At 34.2% G+C, this 13,746-nt stretch overlaps 1 protein-coding gene across 1 annotated transcript in view; it reads left to right on the forward strand.

Moving 5' to 3' along the window:
• The window catches only part of ZDBF2 (zinc finger DBF-type containing 2), a 41,716-nt gene that overhangs the window by 15,780 nt on the left and 12,190 nt on the right, over positions 1–13,746 (forward strand). Inside the window, 3 exon segments of the mRNA XM_079135352.1 lie at positions 4,287–4,394; positions 4,396–4,422; positions 9,243–9,370. Of these exon segments, the coding sequence (XP_078991478.1) occupies positions 4,287–4,394; positions 4,396–4,422; positions 9,243–9,370 (263 nt within the window).

A 13,746-nucleotide genomic window follows, 5' to 3' on the forward strand; every position in this document is an offset into this window, starting at 1 on the left:
CTTTATTTAACATGAGGGCCTTTGGGAGATGTTCCAGGTCCAAACTGTTATATAGAGGACTTTTTTTTTTTTTTTTTTTTTTTTTAAATAAAACAACTGCAGCCATTATTAGTGACTTTATTGAAGGCTCATTGGAGTTTGCCAAGAAATGGCAATTATACACCTTGAGGCAGTCACATTGATCTTATTCATGGGATTCCTTAATCTCCCTCCTTAGATTTCCTAATAGTTAGAGGACCTTTTATGTTAGAATCTATTACAGCTCCTTTGAGCTTCCTGGACCTGAATGTGCATATCTTTCCCATGATTTGGAAAAATTTCAGAAGTTATTTTACTGAGTAGATTTTATTTTCTTTAAATTCCCTTTTTCTCCTCTTGTTTTTAAAAGAATACCCATAATGCAAATATTTCCTTGCTTAGTCATCTCCCTTAAGTCTTACAGACTTTGACCATTCTTTTCAATTCTTTTTTCCCCCCAGTACTGGGAATTGAACCCAGAGCCTTCATATATGTTAAACAAGTGCTTTACCACTGAAGTATATCCCTAACCCACAGAAGATCTGTTTTTAAGCTCAGAAATTATTCTTCTTGATCTAATTTGTTGTTATGAGCTTCAACTGCATTTTTTCTTTCATTTATTGAGTTCTTTAGCTTCAACATTACTATTGAACATTGGTTCTTTTTGGTGAATTTCTTGTTCATATTATAAATTATTTTTAATTTCATTAAATTGTCTGCATTCTTTTGTATCTCATTGAGTTTCCTTAAAATCATTATTTTGAATTCTTTTTCAGACAGTTTGTTGGTTTTCTTTTCTTTGAGGTTTGTTGCTGTAGAGTTACTAAGTTGCATGTGAGGCATCATATTAACCTTTTTTTTTTTTTAATGCTTCTTGTGTCCCTATATGGATATTTGTGCGTCCAGCAAATCAGTGTGTATTTTATAGGGTGGCTTTCATAATAACTCACTTGTTGATGTGTCCTAGGTTATTGAGATGGATAAAATACATTGGTTTTGGTTCCAGGTTGGTGTGTTAGCATAGTATCTATGTAGTTTTCAGCTGTAATAAATGTTGGTGTTGCCTGGGGATGTCTCAGTGACTTAGATTCAGGGGTCATAGGACTGCACTTTCAACTGAGATGCAATTTTCTTAGGCAGGGTATTTGCTGGCAGCTCTGGGTGTAGTACTACTGGCTCCTCATGGGTGTGATTTGCATAGGGGTTGTGCCGTTGTGGTGGGCCCTGGCAGGTGTGGCACAGAGCTGTAGCGGTGGAGGCAAGGGTCCCATCATTTTCCAAGAACTGGGTTGGGGCAGGCCTGCTTTGGTGCACCTCCATGAATCTGGTACTGTGTGCCTAGTAGTGGGTTGGAGTGTCAGTGTGTGTAGGGACTGGTCTGCACTGGAGGGGAGGGATCCTGTCAGTGTTCAAGGGTGGTGAAGGTGACTTTGCACACCTTCTGGAGGCTGATGTGCTCGTATACGGCTGTCCAGTTGCTTTGCTCGACTGAGGGTGGGTTGGTGGGTGGGTCCTATCTTTGCATCTGGGTCTTGAGTCAAACAGCTTTGCTCCATCATATGCTTTCTGCCATGATTTGCTGCTTTGCCATAGGCCCAGAAGCAACCCAGCCAATTTTGGACTGAAATCTCTAAAATTGTGAGCCAAAGCAAACCTTTCCTTTTGTAAATTGATTATCTCAGGTGTTTTGTTTTGGTAACGAAAAGTTGACTAACATACTTTCTCTGTAAGGCTATCATGAGTCTTTGTGATCTGTGATATCTTTGCAACATTTCCACTTTACTGTGAAGCACTACTTCAAACACTGTAGTGTGTTTTCTTTTTGGTCTTCGTGTGTGTGTGTGTGTGTGTGTGTGTGTGTGTGTGTGTGTGCGTGCTTGCACGCGCGCACATGTGTGTGGGGAGGAAAATGTGCTAGGCGCAACTAGTTAGCCATCTTGCACACTTTACTCCTACAGTCTTGAGTACTGTAATTTTGTATCAAGTTTTGAAATCCAGAAGTTTGAGCCATCTAACTTTGTTCTTTACTTTCAAGTTTGTTTTTGTTCCATGTACATTTTAGGGTTACCTCATCAATTTCTTCAGCAAGGCAGCTAGATTCTAATAGGGATTGTGTTCAATCAGTAGATAAATTGGGGGAGAATTCATAAGTCTTCCAAATCATGATTAGGGAGTATATATTTCCATTTATATACAACTTCTTTAAAATCTTTCAACAGTGTTTTGTGATTTTTTTAATGTACAATTCCTATGCTGTTTATGTTAAATTTATTCCTAAGTGTTTCATTCTTTTTGATGCTACTGTAAATGAAATTGTTTTATTAAATTCATTTTGAATTGTTCATTGCTAGTATACAGAATGCTATAACAGCTTTTTAAAATACTGATTTTGTATTGTACAACCTTTCTGAACTTGTTAGCTTTAATAATTTTTTTATAGATTCCTTAAGATTTCTTATATGTAAGCTCATGTCATCTTCAGATAGTTTTGCTACTTCTTTCCAATCTGGATACATATATTTTTTTCCTTGCCTAATTTCCTTTGCTGGAGCGTTCAGTATAGTCATTGTTGAGTAGAAGTGGTGAGATGGACATCCTTGTCTCCCTTGATCTTGGGGAGAAAGCTTTCATTCTTTCACCATTAAATATAGTGTTAGTTGGACTTTATTACAGATAACCTTGTTAGGTTGAGGAACTAACCTTCTATTCCTAGTTTTTAAAGTGTTTTAAAGTGTTTTATTATGAAAGCATGTAGCCTTTGTCAAACACTTTCATGCATCTATTAGACAATTATGTATTTTTCATTTAGTCAATTAATATAGCATATTGCTATAATAAAATAGCTTAAATTAATTTAAACAAAATCATTCCAAAGGCTAGGAAGTCAAGATCTAGGTAGTAGTTTTTGGTGAAGGCTCTCTTCCTAGTTTGTGGATGTCTGTTTTTTTAATGTGTCATCACTTGGCAGAGGGGGAGGGTGATCTCTTTCCCCTTTCTCAAGTCAATCCTATTTCATCAATCTTATTATAGATTAAGAATTCATTCTTATGATTTCTTTTAACCTTAATTACCTCCTAATAGCTTTGTCTCCAAGTATAGTCACATTAGGAGCTTCAACATATGAATTTTGGGTGGATGCTGTTCAGTCTATAGTAATTACACTGATTGATTTTCTGATGTTAAACTAATCTCACATTCCTGTGATAAATCATACCTGGTTGTGGTGTTAAAATCCTTTTTGTGTGTTGTTGGATTTGGTTTGCTAATAATCTGTTGAGGATTTTTATGTTTGCATTCATAAGGTCCAACATTTATTATGAATGCAGATGTAAAAATCCTCAACAGGGTTGTTGGTAGTGTTCCTTTCTTGTAATGTCTTTGTGTGATTTTTGTATGAGGTTAATATCAACCTCCCAGAATGAATTGAGTAGTGTTCCCTTCTTTTTTGTTGGAAGAATTTATAAAGCATTGTATATGGAGAGTTTGACATAAGTATTCTTGGTATAGTAGTTACAGTTTTCTGACTAGGGTTGTTAACTTAGAACTGAGCCTCAAATTTTTCTTTAGGGTCTGAGCAATAGAATTGCATCATGAAGTGGTCATATGATGACATTCCGGGTCTGCTAATGCTAAATGGTTACACCTTAGATGATAAGTTTATAATATACAAAAATTTGGCTGTGTGGTGGCATTTGTTTTGTTTAATTACCTAATAGTAATCACTTAATTTCCTACTAAAAAAATTTTTTTATTGTGGATTTGTACCCCTCTGCCCTTTTAAAAAGAAATGATTTTTAATGCTGATCATAAATATGAGGCAGAAAATAAATCTCAAGGTTCTCTAGTATTTTTCTCATGATTGATAAAATTATATCATTACTTTAGTGGAAGATTACTTGTTGAACCTTTGACAATGGTCTACCTCAATTCCTTAACTACAGGTTCTATTCAGTAAGAATTTAGTGCAACTTTTTAACCTAATATTTAAAATAACAATTTTCATTCATTTGGATACTCTTGCACTAAATTGACATTTAAAAAGATTCTGTTGATGACAGGATAATTTGTATTACTGTGAAAGCTTGGAAAAAATGTTTCAAGGCTTTGGAAAACTAATAAGGCAGTGAAGAAATATGGGGGCCTAAATCTAGTGGAGTATTCCATAGAAACAATGGAAGCCAAAAGAAAGAAAACAACTGCCAACCTAGAATTCTCTACTCAATAAGTATATCTTTTAAAAAGTAAGGTGAAATAAAAAATATTTTCAGGAAACAAAAATTAAGGGAATTTGTCACCAGCAGACCCTCACTAAAGGAAAAACTAAAAGGAGTTCTTCAGGCAGAAGGAAAATGATTCCAGATGGAAGCTCAGAGATAACAGGAAGTAATGAAGAGCAATGGAAAGGTAAATATGTAGGCAATCTAAATAATGTTTTGTGGGATTAACAACAATGCCATATAGGTTGGGAGGGCAGTAAATGGAGTTAATTTCTAAGGATCTTATATTGTTCGTGAAGAGATAAAAGTAACAAATAATTTTAGACTATAATAAGTAAGGGTTGTTTGTTTTGTTACTACTAATAGACTAGGAACGAGTTTACGACCACCAAATTAACAGAAAGGGAAAAAAAATGGACTAATAAAATATAGTCCAAAAGAAGGCAAGAAAGAAGAGGAAGAAAAGAATATTTATAGTATAGACATGAATAATAAAAACAGTTTTTAAAAAAGGACATAGGGTGTTGGGGATTAAGCTCAGTGGCAGAGCGCATGCCAGCGCAAGGCCCTAGGTTGATCTTTGACCATTGGAGTAGGGGGGACATGGAAAAAAAAAAAGAAAAAAACAAGGCAAAAGAAAGGAATTTAAATCAAAGTATATCTATGTATTATATACTGAGTGAAAATGGATTTAATGCTTGAATTAAAACTATATTCAAGGTCTATGGGTATAGCCCAGTGGTGGAATGCTTGCCTAGCATGTGTGAGACCCTGGGTTTGATCCCATTAGCGTCACAAAAAGGAAAGAAAAAAAAAAAAAAAACCTATATTCAATATTTTATTAGAGGTTCTAACCACAGAAATAAGGAAAGCAAAAGATAACAAAAATGATAATGATTGAATAAGAAGAAGTAAAGCTGTTACTTATATGCAACATAATTGTGGGTATAAAAAAATCCAAAAGATATCCAGGCAAGCTATTAGAATTGATAAGTGAGTTTGAAAAGGCTGTTGGAGGTTGCTGTGGTGGTGTGTGCCTATAGTCCAAGATACTTAGGAGGCTAAGGTAGGAGGATCACTTGAACCTAGGAGTTGGAGACCGACCTGGACATAGAGACACTGTGACTCAAACAAAGAATGCTCTTGGACCAACTTTTGTATTTTTTGATGCAGACACTATACAGAAAATGGGATTTAAAAAAATCCTTTATAACAGCATTAAAGAACATCAACTCCTAAGGAGTAATAACAAAAATACGTGTAAGATCTTTACATAAAAAAGCTATAAATACTGAGAAATTTTCAAGTTCAAGGATGGGAAGAATCAATATTGTGAACATGTCAATTTTTCCCATATTGTTGTTTTTATCCAATGAAATTCCAGTCAAAATCTCAGAAAAAGTATTTTTTAAATGAAAATTAAGCTAACTGAAAAATAAAAATGGTAATGAAAAAAGACTAAGAACCAGGATACTCTTAAGATCATAATGAGAGGACATACTCTAGCAGCATACTCTACTTATTAAACTACAGTCATTGAGACAGTGCACTCTTGGTGCAAAGTTATAAGGATTAGAAATTTCAGAAATAGGTGTATCTGAATATTTGATATATGACAAAGGTGACATTACAGAGCAATGAGGGTAGGACTTTGTTCAATAAATGATACTGGTGAAATTAGACATCCATATGGGGAAAACATGAAATCTTATTACTGAATCATCCTCTATTCAAAAATGAATTCCAAATGGATTATAAATATAAATATAAATATTTTAAGAAATACAATAAAGCTTCTAGAAACCCGAAAAACTCTTTGTGACTTTGGAGTTAGGAAGTTTTCTGGACACAAAAAGCACTGAAAAATAAAACCATTAACACACTGGCCTGCAACAAAATTAAGAAACTCTGGAAAATGCTTAAGAAAATGAAAAAGCAAGCCACAGAGAGGAAGGTGATACTTGAAACATGTATAACTGAACAGAGAACTTGCGTCCAGAATAAATAATGAATTTCTACAAGTCAATAAGAAGGAGACTGAATATCTATTTGAAAAACAGAAAGAGATTTGAATAGACTCATCATAAAAGAGGATGTGCCAAATGACCAGTGAATATGAAAGCTATTGTAAAAGATTGCAGATTAAGGCTACAGTGATATAAAATTGAACACTTTCTACGATAGCTAAAATTTGAAAAGACAATACCAAGTGTTGATGAGGAAGTAGAACAGTGCAATCTGATACATTGCTGGTAGAAGTATAAATTAGTACAGCTACTTTGGAAGACTAGCCTACAGTGAATACTTAAAACTGAACATATGCAAAATTTATGACCTTGAAGTTTCATTCCTAGTAACATACTCAATAAAAATACATGTGCATTGGCACTAGAAGACATGTAAGAAGGTCCTTTGTAACATTATTTATACTAGCCAAATGCTGGTAACAACACAAATGTTCATCAGGGTCTGAATGGATAAATAAATTATGATATAGTCATACAATGGAATACAGATGTGAAAATAACCAAACCTCAGCTAACATGGAAGATTATCACAAATACAGTGTTGAGTAAGAAAAGCTGAATGCAAAAGAATGAATGTTGTATGACTCCATTTATATGAATTTTAGACACTTTCAAAACTACAGTATTTCTGGGCATGGTGGTGCATGCTTATAATTCCAGCTGTTCAGGAGGCTGAGGCAGGAGGATCGCAAGTTCCAGGCCAGCCTGGGCAACTTATCAAGACCCTGTCTCAAAATTTTACGAAAGGTCTGGGGGTCAGGCACAGTGGCGCATGCCTGTAATCCCAGCAGTTTGAGAAGTTGAGGCAGGAGGATTACAAGTTCAAAGCCAGCCTCAGCAACTTAGCGAGGCCCTAAGCAAAACCCTGTCTCAAATTTTAAAAAATTTAAAAAGGGACTGGGGATGTGGCTCAGTGGTTAAGTACCCCTGGATTCAATCCCTGGTACTGAAAAAAAAAGGGGAGGGGATGGTGCTGGGGATGTAGCTCAGTGGTAGAGCGCTTGCCTAGCATGCGCAAGCCCCTGGGTTCATTCCCCAGTACTGGGGAGAACAATTGTAGTATTAAAAATTAGGACAGTAGCTAACTTTGGGGGGGAGTGGGAAGGAATATTGGTATGGGACATTAGAGAAATTTCTAGTGCTTGCTGATTTTTCATGGATAAGTGATTATGGATGTGTTTACTTGGTGATAATTTGAACTGTATGCATATAATTTTTGTATTTTATGTATATTATATATCAGTTCGAAAATTGTAAAGGAACCCTTCTGGGATGTATATGATATGGTGGTTACTGCAATTTATGTAAATGCAGTTTTCCATTGCTTTTTTTCTTTTCACTTTGGCAGAGAGAGGACAGGGTTGGATTTTAATTGAATCTTTGTTCCCTTGTGCATGTATTCCCTCAACTACCAGCGGTGTAACTCCTATGATGGGTACTGGACAGTGGGGAGTTTTATAGTAAGAAGATTTCAAGATTGTCATATATGTATTTTTTTTGGTGCTGGGGATCAAACCTAGGACTTTGTGCATGCTAGTCAAATACTCTACCACCGAGCTATTCCTCTAGCCCCAAGACTGTCATAATTTTAGATTATTACTGGGGCTTAAGGAGTACTAGAGAAAACTTCTGAAGTCAACATGGAAGAAGTAATTCCAAGAGTTGTAACGGTGGTCAGGAGGTAGCAACCTCATTTTAAGTTCTTTAGCATGTTTACTATGTTGTGTAAAACATGATTTCCCCAAGTATTATTAAACTAAATGTTTTTAAATTGTAACATGTTAGAAACATTCCATTAGTTCTAGCATGATACCATGAAAAGAATATAAACTTTAGATTTAGATTCAAGTCCCGACCTTGATATTTGTTAGCTATATAACACTGGGCAATTACTTTCTTTTTGGCCCAGGTTCTTTATGTCTAAAGAGAACACTTTATTCATACACTGAAAATCAATGAGACTATTGCCTAAACAGAATAATACTACGTTTGGTACATCATATGCTTAGTCCACAAAATAATATTTGTTAAGACAGAATCTTTCTGTGGACAAAAGAATTTAGTGTATTTATGTCAGTATTTACTTAAGGCAGAATTTTTAATCTATGAAGGAAAAAGTACTTTTTGTGAATTAATCTTTGTCCTTTTAAAATATAAGGATATAGCTGGAGCACAGTGGTGCACACCTGTAATCTCAGCAAATTGGGAGGCTGAAGCAGGTGGATCACAAGTATAAGGCCAACCTCAGCACTGTAGTGAGGCCCTAAGCAACTTAGTGAGACCCTGTCTTAAAAATAAAAAATAAAAAGGACTGGGGACTTAGCTCAGTGGTAAAGCCCCCCTGGGTTCAATCCCTGGTACCAACAAAATAAAATAAAAGGATCCAACCGTGTTCTCTCTTTTAGCAGATCAGATTTTTATTATAAAAATAAGGATTTATAAGAAAAACTTTAAAATTATCCATAATTATACCACAGATATAAATGCTTTTAAGATTTTGGTGTATTTTCTTCCATTAACTTGTCTATACATTTTTAAACTGTAATTTGAGATAAAACTCTACATGTGATTTTTACATCTCCTATTTTTATTTTGATATGTAACATTTCTTCATGTTATTAAAACTTGTACTATTATAGGTAGCTGCATGGTTTTACACCCTAGGGCATATTGTAATATAAGGATTTCATTGTTGGACACTTAGAGAGTTTCCAGTTTTTTATCACAAAGTGTGATAAGCACCTTTTTTGGCATCTCATTTACCTTTGAGATGATTTTCTTAGGATATATTTAGAGAAATGCAGTTATGGTATCCAAGGGGAAGATACTTTTATGGTTTTTAAATTTGTATTTTCAAATTGCTCTACAGAGAGGGTATCAGTTTATACTTCTACTAGGAATATATAATTGAATCCATTTTGTGGAATTCTTACTAATGAATATTACTCGTTTAAAAATCCTCACTTTTTTTTTTTTATAGCATTTGTTCAGTGCTCAGCACAGAAGCTTGACCAGACAGAGTAGACGTCGGATATGTACCAGTAGTTTGATGGAACGTTTCTTGCAGGACGTACTGCGACACCACCCATATAATTATCAAGAGAACAGGTAAAGTAGCTCAGTGGAATAATTTAATATCATATAATTGTATGTTAAGGTAGTTTGTGTTAAAAATGGTACAAAACTACTACTGCTACTACTACTTTTTTTTTTTTTTTTTTGGTGGTACTGGGGATTGAATGGGATTGAATGCAGGAGTGCTTTATCACTGAGTTGCACTTCCAGCAACTTAAGCTAAGAAAAATAAAAAATTACAAATGGATGTCACTAGACAAAATTTCACTACAGGGCTGGGGGTGTAGTTCAGTAGTACAGTGCTTGCCTAGCATTCATGAGGCCCTAGGTTCAATCCCTATCACTGCAAAAAGGTAACAAAAATTTTTCTACAGAAGATCGAGACTACACTATGCTTTTTCCTAAAGAAAGTTTTTGGTCAATAAATAATTATATATCATTGTTTTTTATAAGTGTTTCATAGGATTAAGTGGGGGTAAAAGGGGAGAAAAAACAGTTTTTAAAAGATTAGTAACAAATTATGTCATTTACAGGGAAATGGATGAACTTGAGACTGTTATGTTAAGCGAAATAAGTCAGAATGTCAGCGGTTGTATGTTTTTTCTCATGTGAAAGTTAGAAAAAATGAAAAGAAAAGTGGGGGTTGGTCTCATGAAAATTTAAAGAGAAATCAGTAGAGTAGAGGAAAGGGAGCTAGGACGGGGGATGGCTTTGAAAGGGGAAATACTGGGAAATGATATTGAAGAAATTATATTGTTACATTGTGTGCAAGTATGAAAATTTAACAACAAATTCCTCTAGTACTTAGAACTATAATGCACCAATAAAAGATTGGGGGCGGGGAAGATTAGTAGCCAAAAACCTGGGTGACCAGCAGAGTAAGAATAGAAAGTAAAAAACTTTGGAACTGTTTGCTAACTCTGAGTAGAAGAGTTATCAAGTAGAATTGTCTCCTTTTATAATCTCAATTTTGATGTCTTATATGTTTGTTTTGGTTGTTTTTTTGTTGTTGTTGTTTTGTTTTTTTGTGGTGCTGGGGATCGAACCTAGGGTCTTGTGCTTGCAAGGCAAGCACTCTACCGACTGAGCCTCCCCAGCCCTGTTTTGGTTGTTTTAATAAAAATAAATATTTTGCTAACATTTAAGACTTAATGTCCTATGTTAAAGAAAAACATTGGTAGAAAGAAAATGAGATTAAGCTGAATGTGGTGGTACATGCCTGTAATCCCAGAAAGTTGGAAAACTGTGACAGAAGGATTGCAAATCCAAGTGCAGCTTGGGCAATTTAGCCAGACTCTGTCACAAAATAAAAAAATAAAAAGAGCTAGGAATGTCGCTCAATGGTAGAGCCATCCTGGGTTCAAATCCCAAGGCCAAAAAAGAAAAGAAAATCAGATAAAATACTATAGTGAGTTTTCAGCTCTAGTTATAGAAGATAAGGTAAGAAAAAGCACACCTGGAGACTTAGCTGAGGTGCACCCTTCTAGTAGAAAAGTGATAAACCTTTGCTTTGTTAGACAGTAACCTGGAAATGGTGAAAATGTTTTGGTGGGGAATTTCTTCTTTTAAAATTATTTTTTTAAGCTGGCATATAGATTGATTTAGACTATCCTGGGTCAGATATGAGTGTTTCTAGTTTATAATTCTCTATTTCTATGGTTTCAGTTTCTAGAATTTGAACTTCTAGATCAGGGTATATGGACCTTAAAAAAAAATCTATATTTTTTTAAACTTTTCATTATGGAATGATTTCAGGTGTACAGAAACATTACAAAACTGGTACAAGAAATTCTCATCATATTTACCCAATTTCTTTGAATATTAAATTTAAAATAACAATAGTATAATGATCAGAACTAGGAAACTACATAGATGCCATACTGTTAGCTACCATACTAATAGCTAATAGAGAAACCTTATTTGAATTTTGTCAGTTGTTCTGTTTTGGTCCAGGATCCAATCCATGATCACATATTGCATGTTGTTGCCATTATCGCCTTGGTCTCCCTTAATCTTGAACAGTTTTTGAATATTTACTTTTAAGACCTTGATACTTTTTTCAAAGTGTATACTGACCAGTTATTTTATGGGATATTCCCAAATTTGAGTCTGATGTATTCTCATGATTGAACTTAGGTTATGCATTTTGGGCAGGAAATCTCAGAACTGGTATTGTGCCCTACTGTGTGCTGATCTGATGGCATATGATGTTGCCATATCTCAAGTTAAATACTTGATTAAAATTACTTTTTTCCTGTTTTAATTAATAAGAATCTTGTGGGTAAGAACTTTGAGACTTTGTCAATGTCTTATTTCTCCTCTTTTAACCACTTATTTTAAGTGTCCATTTTTTTTCTAGAAGTTTACTAAATATTAATTAATCAGAATTCTGCCACATAGAAGAGCTTTATTTTCCCTATATAGAGCTTTATTCTGTTACCTATTTACATCATGACAAACTAATAGGTTTTTTTTTTTATTCTTTGGGTTTTATTCTGTTACTATTTGTCATTTTGTTATTCAAATTGTGTATGGATATTTTAGATTGTTGATAGATACTTCCTGGAGGGCAATACCAATTTATGCTCATACCAAAAGTACACGAGGGTACTTATTTTATGTCACATTTAACAATGGGGATTCTCAACCTCTTCCCACTCTCCACCATAACATAATAGGCCAGAAAAGGGTATCTTTTAGTTACCCTTTCTTATGAGTAAACTAGAAATTCTTTTTATATACTTATTGGCCATATTTTAACCTAGGTGTTGTTTGTTCATACATTTTGTCCCCTTTTCTGTTATTTCTATACTTTGGAACTGTAAGCAGAATTTAAATATGAATGATAGTTTTTTTTTATCATAGTTCTTTGTATTTTAATGTTACTAGTATTTTCATAGAATCTGTTGTCTTTTAACTGTACATGCTTTTTTTTCCTTCTTTCCCATATGGAAATGGAATTTTTTTTTTTTTCCCCTGGTACTGGGATGAAACCCATGGGTGCTCTACCACTGAGCTACATCCTCAGTGTGTATTATTTTATTTTTGAGACAGTGTCTTTCAAAGTTTCCAAGACCAGTCTCAGACTTGCAATCTTCTGCCTCAGCCTCCTGAGTAACTGGGATTATAGGCAGTCATCACTAGGCAAATTAAACATTTTTAAATAATCAGATCTAAGGAGAAATTTACTTTATGGCTTCTTTTATGTGTTTTTTTTCCTTCATGCCCTTGTTTCTTCTTTTAAATATTTTAAATCATCCTAGATTTGTTTTTATATGGGGTATGAGGCAGGATTTACTTATTTTTTTATGTATATGTCTAATTTATACTGATATAAAATATCATCACAACTGATATAAAATGTTGTCACCACATGTAATATAATCTAATTCACGCATTGTGTGTGTGCGTATACACACACGTATACATATACATATGAATAGCTAATTTTATTTTATTTTTTTGAACTGGGGGTGGAACCCAGGGCTTTGCCAATGCAAGACAAACACGTAGCCACTGAACTCTACATCCCAGTCCACATATCTGATCTTGAATACCATTTTGTCCCTTCTAGTTTTCAAAATCTGTGCAGGTACTACATTGTTTTGTTTATGCATTTTCTAAATTATAGGGTTTGTAGTTTTTTAAAAAATCTTTTCCCCTCTCTTTTCCCTTGTCTAGACACTGTAGATTTATTAGTCTTCCGAAAAATTAGCTCTAGCTTTATTCATTTTTCTTATTTGTTAGTTTTTTTTTTCTTTATTTCACTTTCCTTTTTGTTTTTGATGCTGGGGATTAAACCCAGGGACACTTAACCACTGAACCACATCACCAGACCTTTTTTTTGGTATTTTATTTAGAGAGTGGGTCTTATAAATTGCTTAGGGCCTCGTTAAGTTGCGGAGGCTGACCTTGAACTCACAATCCTCCTGCCTCAGCCTCCTGAGCCCCTGGGATTACAGGCATGCATCACACTGCTCCTGGCTCACTTTCCTTTTAACTAGGGTAGTTCAGTGGTTCTTTTTCTATCTTCCTGAATTGGATTCTCAGTTAATTTGTGTTTAATAATTCTTTTTTCACTTGGTAGTATTTGAAAGTATATTTTCATTTTGGCCATACCTCACAGCTTTTGATATGTGATTGTTTTATTTGTTTTTAAAAGATACATTTTAGCTTAGTAGTTATATAAAAGCTTTATATGACTTTTCTTACATACCTTTTTTTTTCTTTATCTTTAATGGATAGATTTTTGGAGGACTTTTTATGTTATAGACTTAAATTACAAATAACTAGAAATATGGGATATGATTTATTTGATAATTTTAAACCCACAAATATAGAAGCAAATCAAAGGATGTAGATGGCAGTTCCTAATCTTTTGGGGATTTTTATCAATTTTGTAAAGTTTA

The sequence above is a fragment of the Sciurus vulgaris genome (genome assembly GCF_902686455.1).
Source record: "Sciurus vulgaris genome assembly, chromosome: 3".
Classification (NCBI taxonomy): domain Eukaryota; kingdom Metazoa; phylum Chordata; class Mammalia; order Rodentia; family Sciuridae; genus Sciurus; species Sciurus vulgaris.